At 34.5% G+C, this 23,491-nt stretch overlaps 1 protein-coding gene across 2 annotated transcripts; it reads left to right on the forward strand.

The window, feature by feature from the left end:
* Window positions 1–11,671: 11,671 nt before the first annotated feature.
* On the forward strand, window positions 11,672–21,820 carry LOC102806762 (uncharacterized). Of its 2 annotated transcripts, XM_006812342.3 has the most exons (5): window positions 11,672–11,854; window positions 16,474–17,349; window positions 18,212–18,463; window positions 19,244–19,344; window positions 21,095–21,820. In XM_006812342.3, the coding sequence occupies exons 1-5, from the start codon at window positions 11,731–11,733 to the stop codon at window positions 21,275–21,277; spliced, it is 1,536 nt and encodes a 511-aa protein (XP_006812405.2). In that variant the 5' UTR covers window positions 11,672–11,730; the 3' UTR covers window positions 21,278–21,820. The 2 variants fall into 2 exon arrangements, with proteins under 2 accessions (XP_006812405.2, XP_077869760.2); XM_078013634.2 differs by lacking the exon at window positions 21,095–21,820 and having other exon boundaries at window positions 19,194–19,262.
* The last annotated feature ends 1,671 nt before the right edge of the window (window positions 21,821–23,491 follow it).

Here is a 23,491-nt window from a genome sequence, read left to right on the forward strand (position 1 = left end):
TTTACGGACGCAAAATTTCTGCTGCTGACATGTTTTGTTTAAATTTATGAAGTGACGTGCACTAGAAAGCGAGCAAAGACGGACCGATTTATTTGGATGCACAGAAACAGTATATAACAGCGTTACAGAATGCAGAGTTTTATTAGTGCATGTCGTAGACAGCGAACCAAATTGGAGTTGTTGTATGCTCTACTACAGCGACCCAATCAGTGTGGAAGCGTGTACGGAGTGATGACTGGTGGGATACTAGTAGACGACTTCTCCAGAAGTCGAAGATATGGTGTTTCGCATGCGTGCGCATGCTGTTTTGGGGTGTAATGTAAATTTGCACATGTGATGTTTTGCTTCTGAGTGTACCAATCAACGTCACAAAAATTCCATTCTATCAACTATCAGCAAACTCGTATCGAAAGCACCACAATGGTTTTAAAAAAAAATAATTGAAAAAAACTGGTGATATTATTAAAAAAATAAGCATTATAAATCAATAAAACATGGAAAAGGAATGAAAAAACAAATATTAAAGGAGAAAAATATATGGTGGTTGGTTCGATAATTTGTGTTTGGTTTATTTTGGTTAACAGCTTAGTTATGGCACTGTTCAATTGCTGTTTAATTGTTTGTTCATAATTGCTGCTTCCCTTGGGAAACAAGTTTGGGTGTTCTTAGCCAGTGCACAGACCCTCAAAACTGTGGCCTGTGCTATAACTGTTGGGCCCTCCTGTGAGTGAACACAATTGCGTATAGCTGATATGCAAACATTTGAGATTAGCTTAAATCTTAGCCTGCACTTGGTCAAAGTCCCTCTAAGGACTGTGACTTGGTGTAGCCTGAAACCAGACTACTGTGGATCAGCGATGTTTTGTAATGGATTACCTCCCTGATGAGTACATTTAAATAACAATGGAAACTAGCATATCACTGGCAACTCATACAAGGATTTTGTCAAATTTTCACTGTTTTGTATAAAACTATTTTCGTAACAACATTAATGTTTTACAATAAATTATACCAAACATATGTATAATTTAGTAGCAGTAAAACTTTTTAAGTTTTTTTTTAATTAAGAATGCACCAATCTCACGAGGAATCTATTCAAATCTAACCTTTAGTGTGCGATTAATAATGGCTCATCAAAGGTATTGAATTACTGAACTGGAACCCACATCTTTGTATAGTTTCCAAAACTAAAATATTATTTCATGCTCTGCCCCTTCTCATGTAACAGTTTGTTAAGAATACGTACATTATTTAAAATCATTTTAAAAATGCGACTGGAATGTCCAGGCCCAAACTTCTGCTGCTGCAACATCCGTCCATTCCTGCATGTACATGCAATTGTTTCTCTGAGATTCTGCATGCAGCCAGTTTATTTTTTGAACTGAATAACACATTTCTAGAAGTTTATTTTTACATTTTCAGATAACACTATATATAATTTAACAATTTCAGGAATAGATTAGATTGCTTGCTATTCCATTAGAACCTCTTACTTCCAAGTGTGGTTTTTAACAAGCGTTTATGTTTAGCTAACCAAAGGGAAACAAAAGCATAGTGACAGGAAGTCACCACAGCCGAAAGTATGGCAAAGGCCTACGCTTCAAAAAATGACTGGAAAGTAAATAATTTATAACCAAAGACCGTCTATGCATAAACAACTAAAGATCTGGGAGGTACAGCTTTGCAAAGTAAAAAAGTCATATGGGGGAGGGAGGGGGTTAAAACATTGCTTCAAAACATCATCTTAATTATTCAGCTCAGTGTACAAACACATGAAGTACAGAAATTGAATAATTAATGAAAACATTAAACAAAACAAGTATATGTAAGCAATATTAAAAGTTTTGTTTTTGATGTAGTACACAGCCATAGAGACTGTTTTAGTGGATAATAGTATTTTAGGTTTGCAATGTCATACTCCTCCAGATATTTATCAAGTTTTCTTGAGAGGAGATTAGCTTAAGGAGGGGGCTGTGCAAAATGTTTTTTCTCCTCTTTGTTTTTGTGCTATTCTTTTTCTAGTGTAAAATATTTTTTCTCCAAGATGTAGGAATGTCAAATTTTTTCCGATTATTGATCTCTGCAGGATTTTTTCAATATTATGGAAAGCAATGTGCAGTGACTCTACACACTTGAAACTTTCAAAATCTGTGTGCAAGCGTAAAACTGATAAACATGTAAATGCTAAACCATTGCAACCATCAATACTGTTAAACTTTTTTCTTCCCTTAACGTCCATAAATCCTGGTTCTTCAACTTCTTATGTCCCATATATATAGTTTTTTCCTTTTTATAAATTGTCATTATCTGCAAAAAATAATTCAGTTTGCTATTAGCTTACAATGACCAGTTTTTAATTAATACACTTTGTAATCAATTTTGGAAACAAAAATTTGTGGTGTCTGTGTATGCTGGCATATTTCTGTCCTCACAAATAGCAATGTCGATAAAATGAAATCTTGTGATTTGTTAATTTCTCCCCTATGCAACTCAGATATACTTCCAAAAAATGATACCCGGTACATTCTGATTGAAAAAATATAAATATCGAAAAATGCATCTAGACAACAGAATAAAATCAAATCAAATTGTTTCCTAACCGAATATATTATGGGGTTGTGCCATATATACACACAGTTTGTCTCTTGAGAGACTAGGACAGTACTTAGGAACCTAATTTCTGAGAACAATAGGGGGATTTAACTTCCTACAAGACAAGAGACAAAAGAATGTTATGTAACAATGCAGCTGCATGATTTTGTCTCTCAAAATAGAAAGCTGTGTACATACAAAATTATAGAGTCCCTCCACAATGGGAATGCCACCATGAATGTACAACTTCATGGATCCCCTGGTACTTTCACAAAATAAATAATTGTATTATAATTATGATCCAATACAATACCATATTTGCTCTAAAATTACATTTGTGGATACTAAATCATGAAAATATTACTTATTTCGACCATTGAAGATCCCTGTAATTTACCTAAGCGCATGTGCTGCTAATAGAGTAATTATGGTAAGTGTAATATTGTTTCTATATTTTTTTTCAAAATCAAGAAAATGATATTAAAAATATAAAAAAAAAGTTTAATTTGAAAAATGATATAATGGTATTCAGATGGTTATGATTTAAGCATAGGCCGAAGAAAAAAGGGACACGCAACTTCTGTCTGAGACAAAAGAAAATCCAGTATCCTATGTGCAATGTGGGTTATAACCTCCCTAGAAGATTTATACATCTAAAACAGTTTTTACTAGTATTCCCATTTGTCAGTGTATAATGAGTGCACTATGCTATATCTGTTCTAAATTTTTCTGATTATATTCCAACCACAAAATTGTCTCATTTTGTGTAGCTACACCCTGGCATGTTTGGCTTATGAAACAGGAGAGGATGTAACAGTGGTGTTGACATAGATTAATTATCAGTTTCTATAAGGTGTTAATTTGGTAGAGGATTATAACTAAGCTTACTTGAAAGGAATAACCATGGTAGCAAGCCCCTGTTCCCGTTATATAGACTAAATATTTTTTTGTCCAAGTTGATCCAGAGTACCCATGATCAATTTGAGGGACCCAGAAACGCCCAGGACTTTTACTGACGGCATATTACACCTTCATTATAATTTATTTAATTTTCATCCATTTGCCCCCTGGATCTTCAATAGTAGTGTTCATACTACACAATGTACGGGCTAAGATTTAAGATAATCTCGTATGTTTGAGTTCATGCACAGAAGGAAACGATGGTTAGCACGGGGTAAGGAACGCCCAAACTTATTAAGAATAGGCAAAATCTGCAGGAATTTTAATTATGATTGCTCAGTTAGAGTAACTAGGAAGGTTAGTTCTACAGCTATAAAACAATACCAAAGCAAATTCAGAAAGTGCAAATTGCAGAATAACAGGAAGTAGCAGAGTCTCATCATCAGTTCATTTTTTTCTGGGAGTAAATCACTCTATATGTGTTAACGTTGATTGTCATGCAGGAAATGGCACACCGAAATAAAAAGTTATGAATATAATAGTAAATCTCCTAAATGAACATTGAATACAATGGTTTTTTTAGCCGAGCTAAGCGCTCATGCATGTTTTGTTTTGCCTGTGCTAAGGCTCTGGACTGACCAGATTTACTCTGTACTTAGTATTTTTTAGCCTGTGTTCATGCAATTTTTTTCTAGCACAGGCTAAGGTATTGGACCTCTTAGCCTTTGCTAAAGAGCTTTGCGTGAATACTACTAATAAGTGTCTTCTGTTTATTCCTTCCTTAGGCGCATACATTTAGGTTCACTTCCCTTTTATATTAAATAACAGTTTTCTCCAATCAGGGCCAGGTAATTATAACAGGTGATTTCAATAGTCGCACTGGAAATCTAATTGATTACATTGCATTTGGAGATAACATTCATGTACCCACTCCAAATAATTATATACACTTTAGAAAATTTTGAAAAAAAGGCACACCCAAGATAAAACTAACAATAAGTTTGGCAAACAATTAGTCGATCTTTGTACTATAAATAATCTTTTAATAGCCAATGGTAGGAAGATAGGTGATTTACAATCGTTTTCACTAAACATTGGACAATCAGATTGTGGTAAATGTTGATACATCAGAGCAAGTATCTAATGAAATTGCCACTGATTTTATCACTACTAATCAAAACATTATAACTGTAGCCTAAACATTTTTGATACAATGTATACCTGTCTGAGTCCAAGGCGCCATTCTCTCTTTTATTGTTTGCGCAAGACATTTCGTTTTTTTAGCATGAACAGTGTGAATTCTGACCAGCATTGCTGATTTACAATGATCTTTGGACAATGGCGGAATATCTTTTCAAGCTACATTTTACTTATTACACGGAGGACAGAATTGTTCCTACCTATGTTAAAGAAGACGAGTTTATGTGCATGTCATAGCAACATTTTGTTGAATATCCATGCGAACAGATTGCTTTTTTAAGGCGAATGCAGGCTATTCGTCTGCAAATCATCAAGGAAATACAAGTGAATATATATTGTTTTAATACTGGTACAAGTTGACTTCCATTTCAGTTCGTATTGACCAGTTTTTGGCGGAAAGCAAATCACACTTTCTCTATCAAAAATTTGACATGCCCTGGGCGTGATGTGACCAATGGCGTCTGCTATAGCAAACTCAGTAAATCTATAAGAAAATTCATGGTTTCCCCCCAAATACGATTTTATAGACCGAACACATTGTTCACAGATTATACTGGGGACTGTATGGTGGTTGAAAAATTAGGTGCACTCCTTGCTGTTGTAATAAATGTACCAAATTAGGTTCGACAATCCTGGCGGAATGAAAACCACAATTATCCTTGATTACACAATATCCCGGTGCCAAACAACGATTTCCAACATGGTCTTCTACATTGACTGCTTCAAAGAAAAAGTTCATCATTTCTATACCATTGGAAGGTCCAACAATGATATCAGATTGTTCGACACCAAATATACTTGTAAGCAGGTTTATTGTGTAATTAATATTAGACGCAAACCGCTGTATTTCTGTCGCCGGTGTACCAATTTCTGCATGCCCGTAACGCCGGTTTCCAGTAGACTAAGAATATATACGAATGACAGACGCCTCGTCAAACCAGTGCAGCGGTTCTGGTCTAAAATCAGAAATGTTATCGATAAAATCAAGCATTCGTTGTTCGTTAATGTCAGTCGTTGACTTTGCAGCAATTACAAGGTCGTAGGAAGCAAAAAATACAAGTATTTGGTCTGGCCATCCATCGAGGGCCGTAGGTCCGAGGCGTATGTTGACGTGGGCCTAAGGACCACGTCTGCTAGGGGGATCCGTGGTGGCACACATTATCTTGGCGTAACTTTGACCGAATTTCACGCCGATAAATACTAGGCTGTCGCCGTTTATAAAATTCAATATGCTGTAAAATATTGCCAGTCAAGCATGTTCTGTTACCACGTTTTCGTCCGTGCTTCCCAGCTGAAACATCACTGCTAGTAATAAGTTTAGTGCATATATTATTCGCAGTACTTTTTGACACCCTAGTTTGTTGTGCAAATTGACAATTTTCTGTCGTACACTAAACTGTGTGTCGAATTATGAGACTGCATTTTTTCACCAAATTACATGTACTCCCGACTTTCCCGCGTTATATGCTCTGGGTGTCTAGACACACTACTGGGACACACACAAACGTAACATTTTATGTAAATGAGTTGAGTACAGACAGTTATACATTGTATCAAACATGTTTAGGCTACAGTTATGATGTTTTGAATAGTAGTGATAAAATCACTGGCAATTTCATTAGGTACTTGCTCAGATGTATCAACATTTACCACAATCTGATTGTCCAATGTTTAGTGAAAACGATTGTAAATGGAAACTTTACCTGTCATAATCCGGTCGGTTCAAGTACAATTGATTACTGCATTAGCACAAAGGATTTACACAGACATATTGATTATCTTAAAATTCATGATATTAATTACTTGTCAGATCATTGTCCTATTGGTTTCTCACTAACTGTAAATTACAATCACACCAAGAACACAAAGCTTGTGGATAAATTGAAACCGCACTGTAAAAAATTCATTTGGGACGTTGAGGCAAAGCAAAAGTACAAAGTCATGTTACAAAATTCAAATTTTGAAACAATGTTCAAAAACTACCTTGCCAATGATTTCAAAGACAGTGATGTCAATGAACCAACAGATCAATTCAACAAAATATTAATTAATGCAGCGGATAATTGCCTTAAAAAAGTAACCAATAAAAGAACAATAAATAATAAAAACTATAAACATCCAAAACAACAACAATGGTTTGATAAGTCGTGTTCTACAGTAAAAAGGGAATTAATTAGTACCTCTAAGTTGCTAACAAAACAACCAACCAACCCGTATATCAAACACCAATATTATACTCTTAAAAAGCATTATACAAAACTTATAAAATATAAGAAAAGAGAATATAAAAACATGTTGGTGTCCAAACTTGAACATATGGACAGTGCCAACCAAAATGAGTACTGGTCTGTGCTGAAAAGCCTACGTAATCAAAAGACCAAAAATCAAGACACAACAATATCCGGAAAAAATTGGATTGATCATTTTTCAAAACTCTATAATAAAACAAACATTAAAAATCATGAGTTACAAAATAATCTTATAGAAAAAGAAATGCGACAAATTCCCAACCAATATCTAAACTCAAATATCACATACAAAGAAATTCTTAGCGCTGTTAGCAAACTAAAAAACAATAAATCAGTTGCTGATGACAGCATTGCCAATGAAATGTTGAAAACCAAAAATATGTTAATGATAAGATGTTTACAGAAACTTTTCAACTGTATTCTAGATAGTGGAAAATTTCCTGCAACCTGGAAATCTACGATTCTTGTTCCTCTACACAAATCAGGCGACAAATTAAATCTTGGTAATTATAGAGCTATTGCATTAACAAGTTGTCTCTCAAAACTATTTACTGGCATAATGAATCAAAGATTGACCACATACTTGGAAGAAAATAAATTATTTACCGACATGCAGTTTGGCTTTAGGAAAGACAGGAGAACGACAGACGCATTTTTCCTGTTACAAACAGCAGTTGAAAAAAACAATTTATAATAAAAATAAAAGCAGCAGTTCTGGAAAACGGTTATACACATGTTTTGTTGACTTTAGAAAGGCTTTCGACAGCATCTGGAGGGATGCACTCTTTCTCAAGTTACAAAACATTGGTATTACATGGAACTTTTATGAAATAATAAAATCTATGTATAAGGATATTAAATATAAAATTAAATTGTCAGAGGGTATAACTGATGGATTTCAGTCTACCTGTGGAGTTAAGCAAGGCTGCAATTTATCACCAACTTTATTTAACATTTTTCTGAACGATCTGCCAGAATTATTTGGGGATCAAATTGATAAACCAGTTCTAATGGGCGAGCAACCTATAAATTGCATCCAATATGCAGATGACCTTGCACTTATTTCAGAAACGGAAGACGGCCTACAAAGCTGTCTGAACAAATTAAATGACTATTGTATAAATTGGAATTTAGAAGTAAACGTAAAGAAAACTAAAGTCATGGTATTTAATTGCAGCAACAGACTGATTAAAAACATGAATTTTAAAATCAACAACCAAGACATAACAGCTGTTAGCGAGTTTTTCTATTTAGGGGCAATATTTACTCCAAATGGGAAATTTAAAACAAACTTATCTATGTTAAAAAATAAATCAATGAAGGCTCTTTTCAGCATCAGACAAACAGACTTAAACCACAAAATAATCTCACCAGCACTTAGTTTGAAAATTTTCGACCAATTAATTTCACATATACTCATGTATGGTGCAGAAATCTGGGCCAATGAAATCACAACTGACAGTAACAGTTTAGAGCAAGTTTGCAGTCATTTTTACAGGTTTATCCTAGGAGTGAGTAAAATGACGCCAATTAGTGGTTTGAAAGCAGAACTTGGTAGGTTACCAGTAAAATTAAAAATTAATTTGGCTCAAATTAAATACTGCCATAGACTATATAGTCTGCCAGATAATCACATTTTAAAATTAGCTCTGGATGAAATGATAAAAATTAATAATTTAAACTGGGTAAGGACTATTAATGCTACACTGGGACATGATCTAATTAAAATAAAAAATGATCACAATATGGAAAATTGGAATCAAATACTAAAAAAAGTAAAACTCAGACTATCTGAGATTTATATTCAAAGATGGAGAGAAGAACTAAATTTCAGTGAAACCAATGAAAATAGGGGAACAAAACTGAGAACATACAAACTATTCAAAGTAAGCTATAATATGGAAAATTATTTGCAAAACATTTCAAATTTCAGCCTCAGGAAAATGCTTTTAAAATTCCGTCTGAGTGACCACAACTTAGAAATAGAATTAGGTAGAAGAACAAAGCCCAAAATAGAATTAGAAAATAGACACTGTAATAAATGTAACACTAAAGCATTAGGAGATGAAAAACAATTCCTGCTATTTTGTACTGGCTATATAGAATAAAGAAAAAAAACTGTTTGATGAGTGTGCAATAAATATTTACGCAATGGATGTGAATTCCATATTTAAAAAGATTATGAAGAATAATATAGCTTTAGCAAAATACTTAAAGAGCACAATTTTTAAAACCACAGAAAGTAATTAATTTATATTTTTCTTTTATTTTACTAACATTTTATTTTTATCTCTTATGTATTGTATGTATTTATGTTCCTTACCATACAAAAACCCTCTGAAGGTTTTTAGTAGTGTAATAAAGTTATTATTATTAGTTATTATTATTATTGATCTCTACAACTCATTCAAATCAAATTGGACTCAAAAATGGGCAAAGAATATTAGATTTAATTGAAATTTAGTTTAAATCCATGCTAAATTAAAAGTTATTTTGAGTATGGGAGTTTTTTTTTGCGCAAAGAAAATGAACTGTTGCACACTGTGGGCATATATCATCTTATACTAGTTTACAGGAAAAAAGGATTTTGTATGGTATTTGATGTTATGGGCATAATATATATAGTTCATTGATGGTTACTAAATTAGATTTCTCAATGTACAGTACACTATTGTTGGTATTGTCTGAAGAAAAAAAACAAACAATATGCATAATCTTTGAAAATTTAAAAAAAACAAAACATTTTGCAGTCAGTTAAATTATATTAATAATTTGATAACATTGCCATGAATGGAAACAAATTTACGTTGATGTTTTTTGCAGATTTCAGGAGTTGGAAATAACCTTTGTTTATACTTTTCTTGTATTAACAAACATAGGAGCTAATCCTCATTAACACCTACTTGAGCTTGTTGTTTGACAATTATGAATAATAATGAAACAGTACTTTACACAGTGAGCCATGACTGAACAAAAAATTGCGCATTTATTTTTTTCCAAAAAATAGGTATGATAGCAAATGCCACAGTGTTTTTTAATTTATATAATTTTTGAAAAACAAAAAACGAAAGCCCCAAAAGACTATCCTGCTACATAAACAGGAACAAAAGTATCTAATATTGTATTGAAGTCATTGTAAAATGGTAAAATAATTACAAATTCATATCTTGATGTGCTAGTTGCAGTACCGCAATCATCCTATGATTCAACAGCATCTACCGGTAAATACTCCGCAGGTTATGTAGTCCACCAGCAGTCACTGGCATCAGCTTTACTATAAAATTTCACTGGGGATCGAGGCATTATTCGCGAAATTTCATTTAAGTGTACTTGCAAGCGCCAGTAAAACTTGGAAAAATAAATTCCCACACGTATATTGACTCACATAGGGTAGAAGGTTTTTTTCTGGGCCATTATATTAGTGACATGAACAAAAATACTGGTCATGTTATGTATGTAATGAAAAATAAAATGACCATTATACTGCCTATCAAAAAAAATGTCATCAACTCCACATCATTTAAAAAGCAATTGTAATTATTCTGACCAGTATAAAAAACATGGGTCATTAAAACCACCATTTTAAAAACACTGGTAAATATTTTGGCCACTTAAAAAATTCTGGTCAATATTCTGGCCATTAAGATAATAGTGGCCATTATAATGGCCAGAAGTGACTTTTTAAAGGGGTCTGAGGGGTGTAAAAAACAGAGTTAAAGTGAAATGAAAAATTATTATAACCTCCTCACTAACCTAAAAGCACAAATAAATATTCAAAAGTTTTGTAAATTAAAACTTTCCGAAACGCGACGGAATTTCCGAAAGTAATCCGGACGCTGTTTCTATGTCTTTGCCCCCCCCCCCCCGTGCTAAGCGCACAATAGGAGTTTTTGTGGTACTGCGTTTGTTGACGTTCGTTCCGCACCGCTATCAGTTTTGTTGGCACTTTTGTTTGCGTGTGTATGATTTTCAGTGTCTTCACGTATTAATTCTTCTGTAATTTTTTTTGGTTTGCCCGATTTCGCCCAAACTTGGCAGGCAGGTCACTCTTTCACTTTAGTTAGTAGGTAAAATGTGAAAACAAATTCTGGGCCACCATTGCCATAGCAACAACCAAAAAACTGATTTTTGAATAGCCCCGAGCCAAATGTTTCTCCTCCTACAAATTTAGGATTAAATGCCTTAGACATAGCTCATTCTACTCAGCTTGAGTGAGGAAACAAAGTTACTATTTGAATTTTTGATATTTTTTTTCACTACCGAGAAATTTTACCTCAACCAGGGACGGCTTTTTAACTTTTTTGTGTTTTTTTGGGCTGAACCGATTTGGATCAAACTCGGCAGGCAAGTCACACCTTCACTTTAGTTATCATATGTGGAAAAATCTGAAAATAATCCTGGTTCACCGTTGCCATGGCAACAACCAAAAGATTTTTATAATGCGACGATTTTATGCAGGATTCAAGTGACGCATACACCACTCGTGTTTAGGAATTTGGTGTGGGGGGGGGGGGTAAACCTTTTGGTGGCACTTTATATATACCATTCTCGGATACACACGCGTGAAGTAGCGCTTGTTTTTATTGGTTATGCAAAACGAGCATGTACGTTTCTGAAATTAACATGTAATCAATAAAAACAAGTACTACTTTACATGAGTACTTCCTTTTTACACTTTCGGGGACCAAGATTTAGTTCCAGCATGCATTGCCGTCGTCGCGCTCATCGCCTGTTCCCTTCTTGTCCCGGTCACGTGATCGCAGTAAGAAATTAAAGTTGATTTTCGAAGATGGCGGCTAATTGGGATTTTAATTTTGCTGCTGCTCTCAAAGGCGCCGGCGGTGAGGGGCGCGATGCCATCCTAGAACATGAGAAAGACAGTGGCGTGAATAGACCATCATTGCATATAGTTGGTGAGAACATATTAATAATAATTTTATTAACACTTACACATTCCCCGAAAGGATTGGTAATGTGATCTACGAGACAAACGATATCATGCATGTAAATTATTACGATCGGTCAGCAAAACAATCTGGATCATTTTTTTTCTATAGAAGTTTTTCTGTAATGTTCGCTATATATGTAGTTCGTTATTGAAGTGCACGAGTCATTACACTCTGAAGATATCGACGTCATATGTTTAGCTAATTTCAATTTTAGGGATGTATGTCATGTCAACTGTGGTCATGGTACTGGTAGTGTTTGTACAGAAAAAGATGTTCTATTTGTTGCAGGTGATGATAGGCCTCTAAAATAACATGATGATGTGCACAACGGTGGTGGGGGTTGGTTCTGGTGAAACTTGGTGGGGACAGGGGTTGAAGAATATGGGATTTTTCCACTGGTCCAGGACTAGTGATAAGAAAATTGTCACTATAGTCCGTGTAATAGTTTCACTGGTCCTGAATTGATGTTTTAACATTATTTTTTATTTTCTAAAAGCGTATTTCCTTTTTAATACATGTACATGAGTAAGTTACTTTTCTGATACAATCTCAGGTAATGGAGCATGTTCATCAGTTTTAGGTTGAGGTAACTTATGTCCTGATATATGCCTTGAAGTTGACGAAGATAACAACCATTCAACAATTGCTGGGTCAGGATTATAATCAGCTAAATCTGGTCCTTCAGACATAACAAATAATTGATTCCCAAAATTGGCATAATTTAGTCTAGTTCTGAGTTCAGTTTTTATAACATTCACTTTAGAAAAACCTCTCTCACAAGCACTAGTACTAGGTGATACTGTTAACATATATTACAATAATTTCTTAACTGGTACACTAATAACATCATTTGCACTCTGTAGGATTATTGAGTATACATCTAAAAGTGTCTGTGACCTGTGTGTTTTGCAATAAAACTTCAAGTTTAATCGATCATCATTTATTGTCTCTCTTTCTGATTCACTGAAATATGACTTGACTACTGTATTGTTCACGAGTTCATGAATATCTTCATTGCCATATGTAGCCAATTCTTGTTTATCCATAGGCCACTGATGAAAGTTCAGGCACAACAACTGTTTAAATGGTGGTTCATTAAGTTCACTAAATCTGTTGTTTATATATTTAGTGGTTTTGTCAATCAGTTTTTAAATAACCGGTGCATTATATTCAGCTGGTAATAAAATACCTTTAATTGCAATATCCCCAAAAGTTTTTGGTTCATAGCAGTCAATAAAATCTTTCATATTCGTACCAGAAACAGTTTTCAGAGCATTTAACTTCATAATAGTTTGCTCAATTTTATCAGGAAGTTCAATAACAAAACTGAACCCAAAATCAAACTGTTACTCATGGCTGCTGTACACAAATATCAGAACTGTTTTTAGATTAAATTGTTATATACAGACACCACTATTATTTGTTATCGATAAAATCAATGGTCCGACGGACTATTAGTGCTTTTAATCCGGAGGTCTGACTGAGAAATTGACGGGTCCCTGACCTTGGACCACCGTATTCTTCACATCACTGGGGCACTTTACTATTTTACTGTTAGTATTCCAGGAATTGAGTTACAGTACATTTTTGTAGTGATTTCACTAGTGAATTGATCATTTTTATGTGTATTAAAAGGAGTTCTGTACAAGTCAATGTTGAATGTGTGGAGAATAGCTGTGCACTGTGTTCAAGATCACATACGGGTGATGCTATTAAGAGTGTATGGTTGAGAATTAATTCCATTTCCTGGTTGTCTGTTCGTAACTATAGGTGAACGACACTTTGTATTGCAGATTGGATTCAGAATGGCCGTTTGGTGGCCCCTTTGAATGATGTTCCGATGCCTTATCTCGGACATTGCTGGGCCAATCATGTTCAAACTTGTTTAAAGTTTTCACACTTTGTACATTCTTAGATATGTATCTGTATTCATTTTGAAATCCTATTCAAGATGGGCATATGGTAGCCATTTCATTTTTGGTGCTGAAAATTCATGAAAATCAACATTTCTGTCATTCTAGTATAGTTGTGTATTGACAAATTTTATTTAAACTTAGTACATTGGAACTTTGATACCTATGTCACTTTGTTTAGCAGATGGAGCTGTACAATTTACTACGTTCTGGCTACCAGTCCAACAGAATGTCGAAGATGAGATGTAAAATATTTATCGCATTTAGATGGCAAGAGAATTAATGGCCTCTGGCGTACTCTCATCTATTCGAGACACTGCCTTCAAAATTTATTTTTTTCTTTAGTGCCTATTGGTAACCAAGTTCAAATTGTCGGTGGCCAACTGGAAAATTTCAAACAAAATTGCTGGTCACAAGATTTCTTTTTTTTTTTACAAATACATAATGCACAAAAACACCAATTATAAAATAATTAAAAAAAAAAAATATTTCAGATGCGATGTCCCTTGTATCTCTATTGGCCGACACGGATTCACTTACAGAAAGACACCAACTTTCAGTGACATCATTCTGCTGCAAACAATGTGATTTGTCACCCAAACTTGCAAAATATGCAGGGATTGTTGTATGTCATTTCTTGCCAGCAATTAAGTGTGGCGGATAATAAAATGCACACATACTCAAAGTGTTGAATTGTGGGTAACGAAGTTTTGACAAGCAGTATAATCTGTTTTAATTTTCTGCTAGTCAGATTTTTTTATTGCAATTGGTCAGATTTAATTGCCATGGCAACCAATATGGTTCAACCTTTACATCATAAATCTTAGGTAACCTGGTTTCTCTCTGAACCTTTTTTTTATGTTAGTAAATGTTATAGTTTAGAACAGAAAACAACAAAAAGCAAACATTTCCCATCATGAGGTACTTTTTACTAATTCATCTTGTGAAATTCAATAAGTTTAAAAAAAAAAATGTCAATTTACTAATTACAGAGAGCACAGTTAATATAAATCACATGTATGCATTATGCTGTCCATTTCATTTTCAAGATGGCTGTATCATATGGTAGCCATTTTGTTTTCAATACATGCAGTCGCACATATAGGCATACATATAATGGCTAATTCTAGTCTTCTTGTAGTAGAAGATCAAGTTTTGTGGATCAAAATTTCAGGTTTTTGTGGATGGATTTTATTTCGAATGTGTTACAAATTTTACATGGCTGCCAATTATTTTGAATGATTGGATTCACATCTTGTTCATGTGGATCATGGGACATTCATGTACTCTTATACTCAAACTTGCTTTGAAAACTTATAGAAACTGTTTGTGTGTGTCGTGTCATGACTTGTTTTCACTGATCTTGTTAGTCCCCGTTCGGACGCAGTCAGAAAACGGGGACTTATGTTTTGACCTCCGTGTGTCCGTGCGTGCGTCTGTGCGTGCGTCCGGACCTGTATCTTAGAAATGCCTGGACCAATCACAATCAAACTTCACACATACATCATACATGATATTATACATATGCACGTCAATTTGTTTCACGATCTGATTCAAGATGGCCGAATGGCGGCCATTTTTGTTCACAAAATCATCAAAATCAAGCATTTCTCAGCTGTTTACAGATGGATTTTGTTCAAATTTGGTATATACATTAGACATTATAAGACCTTGATGCGCGTCATTTTGTTTCACGGTCTGATTCAAGATGGCCGAATGACGGCCATTTTTGTGCTAAAATATCCTAAAAATCAAGCATTTCTCGGCTGTTTACAAATGGATTTTGTTCAAACTTGGTATATACATTAGACATTATGGGACCTTGATGCAAATAAGTTTGTTTTTCAGATAAGATTCAAAATGGCCGACTGGCAGCCATTTTGTTTTAATGAATGTGGTTCTCGTGCCATATCTCTGACTTGCTTTCACTGATTATGTTCAAATTTTAAATATTCATTATACATCATGTCATAGACAGATATATTGGTTTGACGATCCTATTCAAAATGGCCAAATGGTGGTCATTTTTTTGCTAAAAAATCATCATATATCAAGCATTTCTGGCATTTATGGATGGATTACGTTCAAACTTGGTACATACATTAGACATTACGGGTTCCTGATGCACGTCATTTTATTTTTCAGATTGGATTCAAAATGGCTGACTGACGGCCATTTTGCTTTAATGATTGGGGTTCTAGAGCCATATCTCTTAAATGCTTTGACTGATTATATTCAAATTTTATATATTCGTTATACATCATGTTATATATATATAAATGTATTCAAAATGGCTGATTTTGAATGCTGTTCCAGAGCAATATCTCTCAATATGGACAAGTACTTGTTTGACGACCAGATACAAATGTCAATCATTTTAATGTTAAAAAATCATATTCCTGACATGGTTATATTCCAGCTATATTACTATAAACAAAACTATACATCTCAAATTTGATAACTAACGGGGACTGTGCCATGCATGGCTTGTTTTCTCTAATTTCACGAGATTTCATCTGCTCTGATTAAGGAGTATTGTTTGAATGGATATATTAAAAATTACATACATGTATTAATGCATATGTACTAATCATAACTGTCAGATATTGTGTGTGTTTATATATCCAGCCAGTGCATGGTAAATATTGTCCTCCTCTTTTTTTTTCACAGGACCTAATGGTCTGACAAAGATGGACTGGTGGACACACTTTGAAAGTGTTTTTTCTGAAATGAATCAAAAGGGAACTAAGTACATGAAGATTGATCCTCATTTTTCACACCACCAAGAGGTTTTTGCTACTCTCAGAAAACAAAAAATGCCTGGGTTTGGGCTGATGTCAATTCAAGATTTGAGTCAGTATAATCTACTCATTCTACACACTGTTACCTTGCAAACCAAGGATATGTTCATGCAAAAATGTCACTCACTTTATTCCAAGGTCTATAGACATAGGAAATTTGGTAGAAACCATATGCCCTGCACTGAGGTGGAGTTCTTTAACAAATGTCTCATTGATTTCATCATTTACCATGGCAACCCATTGAAGCATGAGTCTTGGTATGCCGATATGGGGATGTATGCATTAGTGCCGTGGTTCAATCACAGTTCAAATGACGACATAAAACATCTTGCAGATAGGTTCAGTCAAGTGGATCATCTAAAAGAATCAGAAAAGATCTTGGAAGAACGGTTCTTTAATCTACTCTGTTGCTGGGTTGTAGATGCTGAGTTTGGCCTCAAGCTCATCCATGCGCTGGGTGAACTGATGCTGGCTTTCCCCGATTTCGTAACTGGTTTACTTATATCTAGGATCTGTGAAGATGTCATCCCGTTTGTGTCACCATTGGGAAACCCGCTGCCTCAGTACGAAGAGATTTATAATCTATTTGTTTTTTATCACTGTGCTGCAATAAGAAATTCCAAGAATGATGCGTTTAATGCTCTCCTGGTTTTTCATCTATTGTGTGAATTGAAGTTTAAAGGACATGAGTCTTTGCTGATTGTTGAAGAAGCTTTTAAAGATGAGTTGGTAGATGTTACTTACGGTATCTATCAAGTTTTGTAGCATACAATGCAATCTTTACACAGTGCATATTGAATGTATTTTATGATATCTGTAATATTATGTTTACCAAACAGATTTGTCACTTTGTTACAGTGGGTTTAGTCCCAACAATTCAAAATCTTGTTCCAAATCTGTAGAGCACGTTTTATTATAAGAATCCCATAAGTTGGTCCAAATCTGTTTAGCGTGTTTAATTCCAAGAATTAAATATTTTGGTCCAAATCTGTTTAGCGAGTTTAATTCCAAGAATTAAATATTTTGGTCCAAATCTGTTTAGCGTGTTTAATTCCAAGAATTAAATATTTTGGTCCAAATCTGTATAGCGAGTTTTATTCCAAGAATACATTTTGTGCATTGGGCTGAATGCCAATTTGTTGTACATGTAGTTACCGTACTTCAGCAATGCAATGTTTGGACTCTGGTGATTAACCTTATTTCCTATGTATTTTGTTGCCTAAATCCTCGCAAAGGATTACCAGAGTAGTGCATGAAAACACTGCATCTCAAAAAATCTGTTATCAATTTCATATGCCTCATACAGACTTCTCAAAAGCAAATTAGAGAAGTGAAGAACCTATCAATTAACACATACAGACTCGGGGCTCCCAATTGTTTTAGTTGAAGTGATAATAAGATTCATAATTATAAAAAAGAAGAAATAACAAACATTTCTATGTACATACAGTTGGTGATTCCACTAGTTCATATTCAAAATTTCAAAAATTTACTAATGACAGGGATAGAATAATGGCTTGACCCTATATCTCACTTGTGTTTAAAAAGACCATTTTATTTGAAACTAACAAGGTGAGGAGACTTTAATTTTTTTTCTCCCTTCACAGGAGATTTCACTGGATTTCTAACTTGTTTGGATCTCCCCATTCGCACTAACAATCCGGGGGTACTGGCTACCCGACCTCATTGCGGTTCCCATCTTACACTGAGCAAAGAGGACTTGCAGGAACAGAGAAAATTTGACCGCAGATTAAAATCACATGAAGACAGGTGTCAACAACATTGGAAGAATGACTCGCGTTACAGGAGGTCTGTCAAAGAAAAGTTAGATGATGCTTTGAAAATGGAAGAAAAAGTTGGTAAGTGCTACATTTTTAACTCCTGTCTAAGATTTGACAACAACTTGACTTACCATTTCAGGGCTGTGCATATACGTGGTAGCTAAACTGCCTGCTAGTAAGATCGGTTTTGATTTGTTATATAGGCATGGTTTAATACAAATTCACATTCCACCATATGCGAATTATTCTGAAGATCACATACTGTTTGTTATAATTATACTGATGTCTTACTGTAAAATTTATTTTAGCTGGAATTCATCTTCGCTGAAATGCATTTGGGTGTTTTGTATGGAATTTATTTTCAGTGATTTTTGACGAGTGGAATGTAAAATATAGGCAAAAAAGTTATATTCACTTGGTTTTATTTTTACTGAATCTTTCCTTCAGCGAAAATTAATTTCAAGCGAAAATAAAGTATTTTACAGTATTTTGTAAGGTCAGCATAATTAACTAAAAACTGTAAATTGAATGAAAAAGATAAACAAAGATCCTTTTTCAAGTTAATAGTTAATTCAGCCAATTGCAAATAGAAACCATATCATTAATAATGATAGTTTGGTATATAATCACCATTTGAATGAAGATTAACGTATGTCTGTCCATGCATGAATCGTTCACGTTCAAACTTCATCTGCAGATAACACATAATGTTACACATGATACGCATGCAAATTGAAAAATGGTGTAAATGTGACACGCTTTCCAAATTAGGAATTCATAACATATACATAAACACTGTCGTTCATAGTCTTTTAGGGATAAATTTACAGAAATTTGGGTCATAACTCCATTCTTCAGATGTTTGGCTCAGAAATTATAGGGCAGAGAAGAAAAGAAAAGAAGAGCATTCTAGTGAAGTTAGAACAGAAGTTGCATCTAAATTACACTGCTTACCCAAGGTAAGAAATGAAGTGTTTTCACCAGAAATTGTACAGTCATAAAATTTGCATATCATTTGCATAATGTGTAACATACTCATTAAAACACTCACAGTTTAAAGATAGACAGTATCCGTATAAACAATGGACTTCACATACTTAGTCATGTGGTGAGCCAGTACCTCACTGAAAAGGTCAACTTAAAATGAAAATGGTTCGTCTTTGTAAAATGTCTATATGCGCTCAAGCAAGGGTCAACATTCTTGAAAACATCGTTGTTGAACAAAACCTCAAACACGTGCTCTATTGGACGCAATATTGGAAAATAACATGAAGTGCAGGGGTTTGGGGGTAATTTTCTGTGCAGCGCCATATTGAAATCTCGGTACGTAACAGGAATGCATCACCGTGGTGGTCATGATAATGACTATGATAGTCAGACTTCCATGACAGTAGAACAAAGCACTTTAGCAGTACTGTTTAAAATATGTGTATCCTCAGTAAAACCACTCGAGTTTGAGTTGTACCTGTATCCACACCATACCATGCCATGCCATTTTGATATGTTGACCACATTTCATGTAATTATATTCAATAGTTGTTTAAATTGATACTGGGTTGGTTATATACTGTAAACAGCTTTGATTTGAAAAGAGACAAATTTTGCACATTTCACTGGTTTTTTTGTGGGATTTTGTTCTCACAAACAAACGCCATTAACCCTCAAATAGTGAAAATTCCTGTCAATGAAATTGGTTTAAAGTAGGAACAGTGGCCAATAGATTACAACAACTTGTTTAGCCACTTAACAAACTGAAAAGTTACAATACCGTAAAATAACTAATTTTCACTGGATTTAAATTCCACTGATTTAGCATTTCAGACATATTCAGTGGGTTTTGAATTCATGGTTTTATCATTTAGATAATGTGTTTTATGTTCAATTTTACATATTCACTGGGTTTTAATTTAGGGCATTTTCCTGTCAGCGAAATAAGCAAAATTAAAACCCGGTGAATAATTAACCCTTTTACAGTATAGTAAAATCTCAAAAATTGCAAGTAGCGAAAATTAAATGGTTTAAAGTAGTTTTTAGATTCATGTTGCAAATAAAAATGTTCTACAGCGACAAACTTATTTGATACAAGTATGCTTTTCTGTTTTTTACCCAGTAATTTATTTTATTTTTAAGCCCAACTTGCCCATAATGACGTCAATTATGACACGCCCCCTTTGCGCCTTAGTCCATGTTTTTTGGCTGTACAAACATTGCAGAGAGGATTGTCTACACAGGATGTTTATTGAATTTTAAAATTGTAGTAGAACACAATTAGATGTCAGTAAGTCGATAATCACTATATGGTGAGGCAATGCACTTTTGAAGGCTGTAACAACGTGACCAAAGATGGTGCAATTAATTTTTCCAAATAAGCCGATGAGACGTTGTCGGACATGAGCCGTAAGATCAACATAGAAATATTTGGACTAATCAAAACCATACAATGTTGTGTGTAGTGAAGATTCTACAAAAGAAAACCTACTGTATTACTGGCCAGATGGGTATTGGTAATAAAAAAATAGTTAAAGCCAGATGGGTGCTGTTCCATTTTTTCTGAATTCCTCGTAGCCATTGCTGTAACCAAATAAAAAATAAATCAGTCTTTTCTGACTTGCAACTGGTTATAGTATAAGCTCAGTCATGTCGCAATGTATACAAAGAAAGAATTTTTACCTGTAATAAATTACGAACATATTTTTTGATGTCTTACAGGTGCGGAAAACTTTCAGGATACATTACAAGAATCCAAAGATTTGTGCCAATTGTCTGAAGATGGAAGGCGAGAGTCTCAAGTTATTGAAATGCGGCAGATGCCAGTCTGTGCACTACTGTGGCAGAAAGTGTCAGAAAAAACACTGGAAATCTGGTCATTGTGACATGTGTATGAAAAGCTGAAAGCTATAATTGTTAAGGTCAAGTTTTCTAATAGTGATTGGTCTCTGAGAGATGTTTTATGAAGTGACATTCCCAGGCTAACACTACCGTATTTGTTCTATTAGTAAAGCATGCACATGTATATCTGTGGTCAAAATAAGCAATAATTTATATCTATGTGAGGTGATATTTGCAATGAAGATTTCTTCCTGCGTGAGTTCCATGTGCACGTGATTCATACTTTTGTTCTGACTGAAAACAGAACACTGTGGACGTGTGCAGAAACGGAAATTAGCAAAATCTAACACACTAATCAAAAAGAAAATAGCCAAGGATGAAATCTACATTTAATAGTTACCAGAAATGTAAATTTTATGATCATCATGTGTCCGACTTGAAATGGGATTTTCATTACATATCAGACCAGTTGTCATAGCGATAAATCATTGTTAATATCTAACATGCAACACATTTCATCAGTCTATCGGAAATCTCCTGAAATGTTTGATTTACATAGTTATTTATATTGAAATTATTATAAAAAAAAAAGTATTTAATAACTAACATATTTTACAGTAGTTGTGTTTTCTTATATTTTTCAACTAAAAATTTTGGATGTTACAACTGTATAATATTTTTCTAAATAATATTATACATCTACCACAGAAAACAGTAGAATTTACCGTTCTGTAAAAGGATAAATCTGCTTAAGGTTATTTACATCACATTTGAATTCTTTCTTTTATTTACATGGAACAGTTGTAGCGTGTGGTGAAAATAGAAGCCGGTCATTTAATGCAAACATTCACACAACCATCTCTCGTTAAATAATTACTAATCAATAATTACTTCAATCAGGAGAAAAATATATGAGATGCACAAAGGTCATGGAGAAGTACATCAACCTCCACTACATGTCAGTCAATACGATCAATATACTGCCTTTGTGCGTAATTTACGATATTCTCATAACCTCGTATTAATATATTAAACTTTGTCAAAGAAAAATTTTTAACAAATAATTGTGGTGTTTTGATTTACCAATTATCTCATTTACTCTACAATGAGCTGCATTAAAGTAAATGTGTTACATTGGTTGGATTTAAAGTATCCCAAACCCTTCAAACTTTTATTTAGTGGGTAGTGGGTGAATGTTAAATGAAGGAATTACATTTTTTACTGCTCTTTATTTTATTAGCCACAGCTCCTGTCAACCTGAAAAATAAGTCCTAAAATTTTCTGGTTTTAATAGGCGCTTAATTAGTAAGAATAAATTACAAAATGTTTTTCCCTTCTGTCCTGCCTCGTACCTCTACTGGCATTCTAGTTGTGTATGCTGCCCTCAATGGTATTTTGCATTCCACTTTGTGTATGCTGCCCTCGATGGTATTTCGCATTCCACTATGTGTATGCTGCCCTCAATTGGTATTTCGCATTCCACTATGTGTATGCTGCCCTCAATGGTATTTTGCATTCTACTTTGTGTATGCTGCCCTCAATGGTATTTCGCATTCCACTTTGTGTATGCTGCCCTCAATGGTATTTCGCATTCCACTTTGTGTATGCTGCCCTCAATTGGTATTTCGCATTCCACTTTGTGTATGCTGCCCTCAATTGGTATTTCGCATTGCACTTTGTGTGTGCTGCCCTCAATTGGTATATCGCATTCCACTTTGTGTATGCTGCCCTCAATGGTATTTTGCATTCCACTTTGTGTATGCTGCCCTTAATGGTATATTGCATTCCACTTTGTGTATGCTGCCCTCAATTGGTATTTCGCATTCCACTTTGTGTGTGCTGCCCTCAATTGGTATATCGCATTTCACTTTGTGTATGCTGCCCTCAATGGTATTTTGCATTCCACTTTGTGTATGCTGCCCTTAATGGTATTTTGCATTCTACTTTGTGTATGCTGCCCTTAATGGTATATTGCATTCCACTTTGTGTGTGCTGCCCTCAATTGGTATATCGCATTCCACTTTGTGTATGCTGCCCTCAATTGGTATTTCGCATTCCACTTTGTGTGTGCTGCCCTCAATTGGTATATCGCATTCCACTTTGTGTATGCTGCCCTCAATGGTATTTTGCATTCCACTTTGTGTATGCTGCCCTCAATTGGTATTTCGCATTCCACTTTGTGTATGCTGCCCTTAATGGTATTTTGCATTCCACTTTGTGTATGCTGCCCTCAATGGTATTTTGCATTCCACTTTGTGTATGCTGCCCATGATGGTA

Source organism: Saccoglossus kowalevskii, chromosome 6 (assembly GCF_978046115.1).
Source record: "Saccoglossus kowalevskii chromosome 6, keSacKowa6.1, whole genome shotgun sequence".
In the NCBI taxonomy this organism is placed as follows: domain Eukaryota; kingdom Metazoa; phylum Hemichordata; class Enteropneusta; family Harrimaniidae; genus Saccoglossus; species Saccoglossus kowalevskii.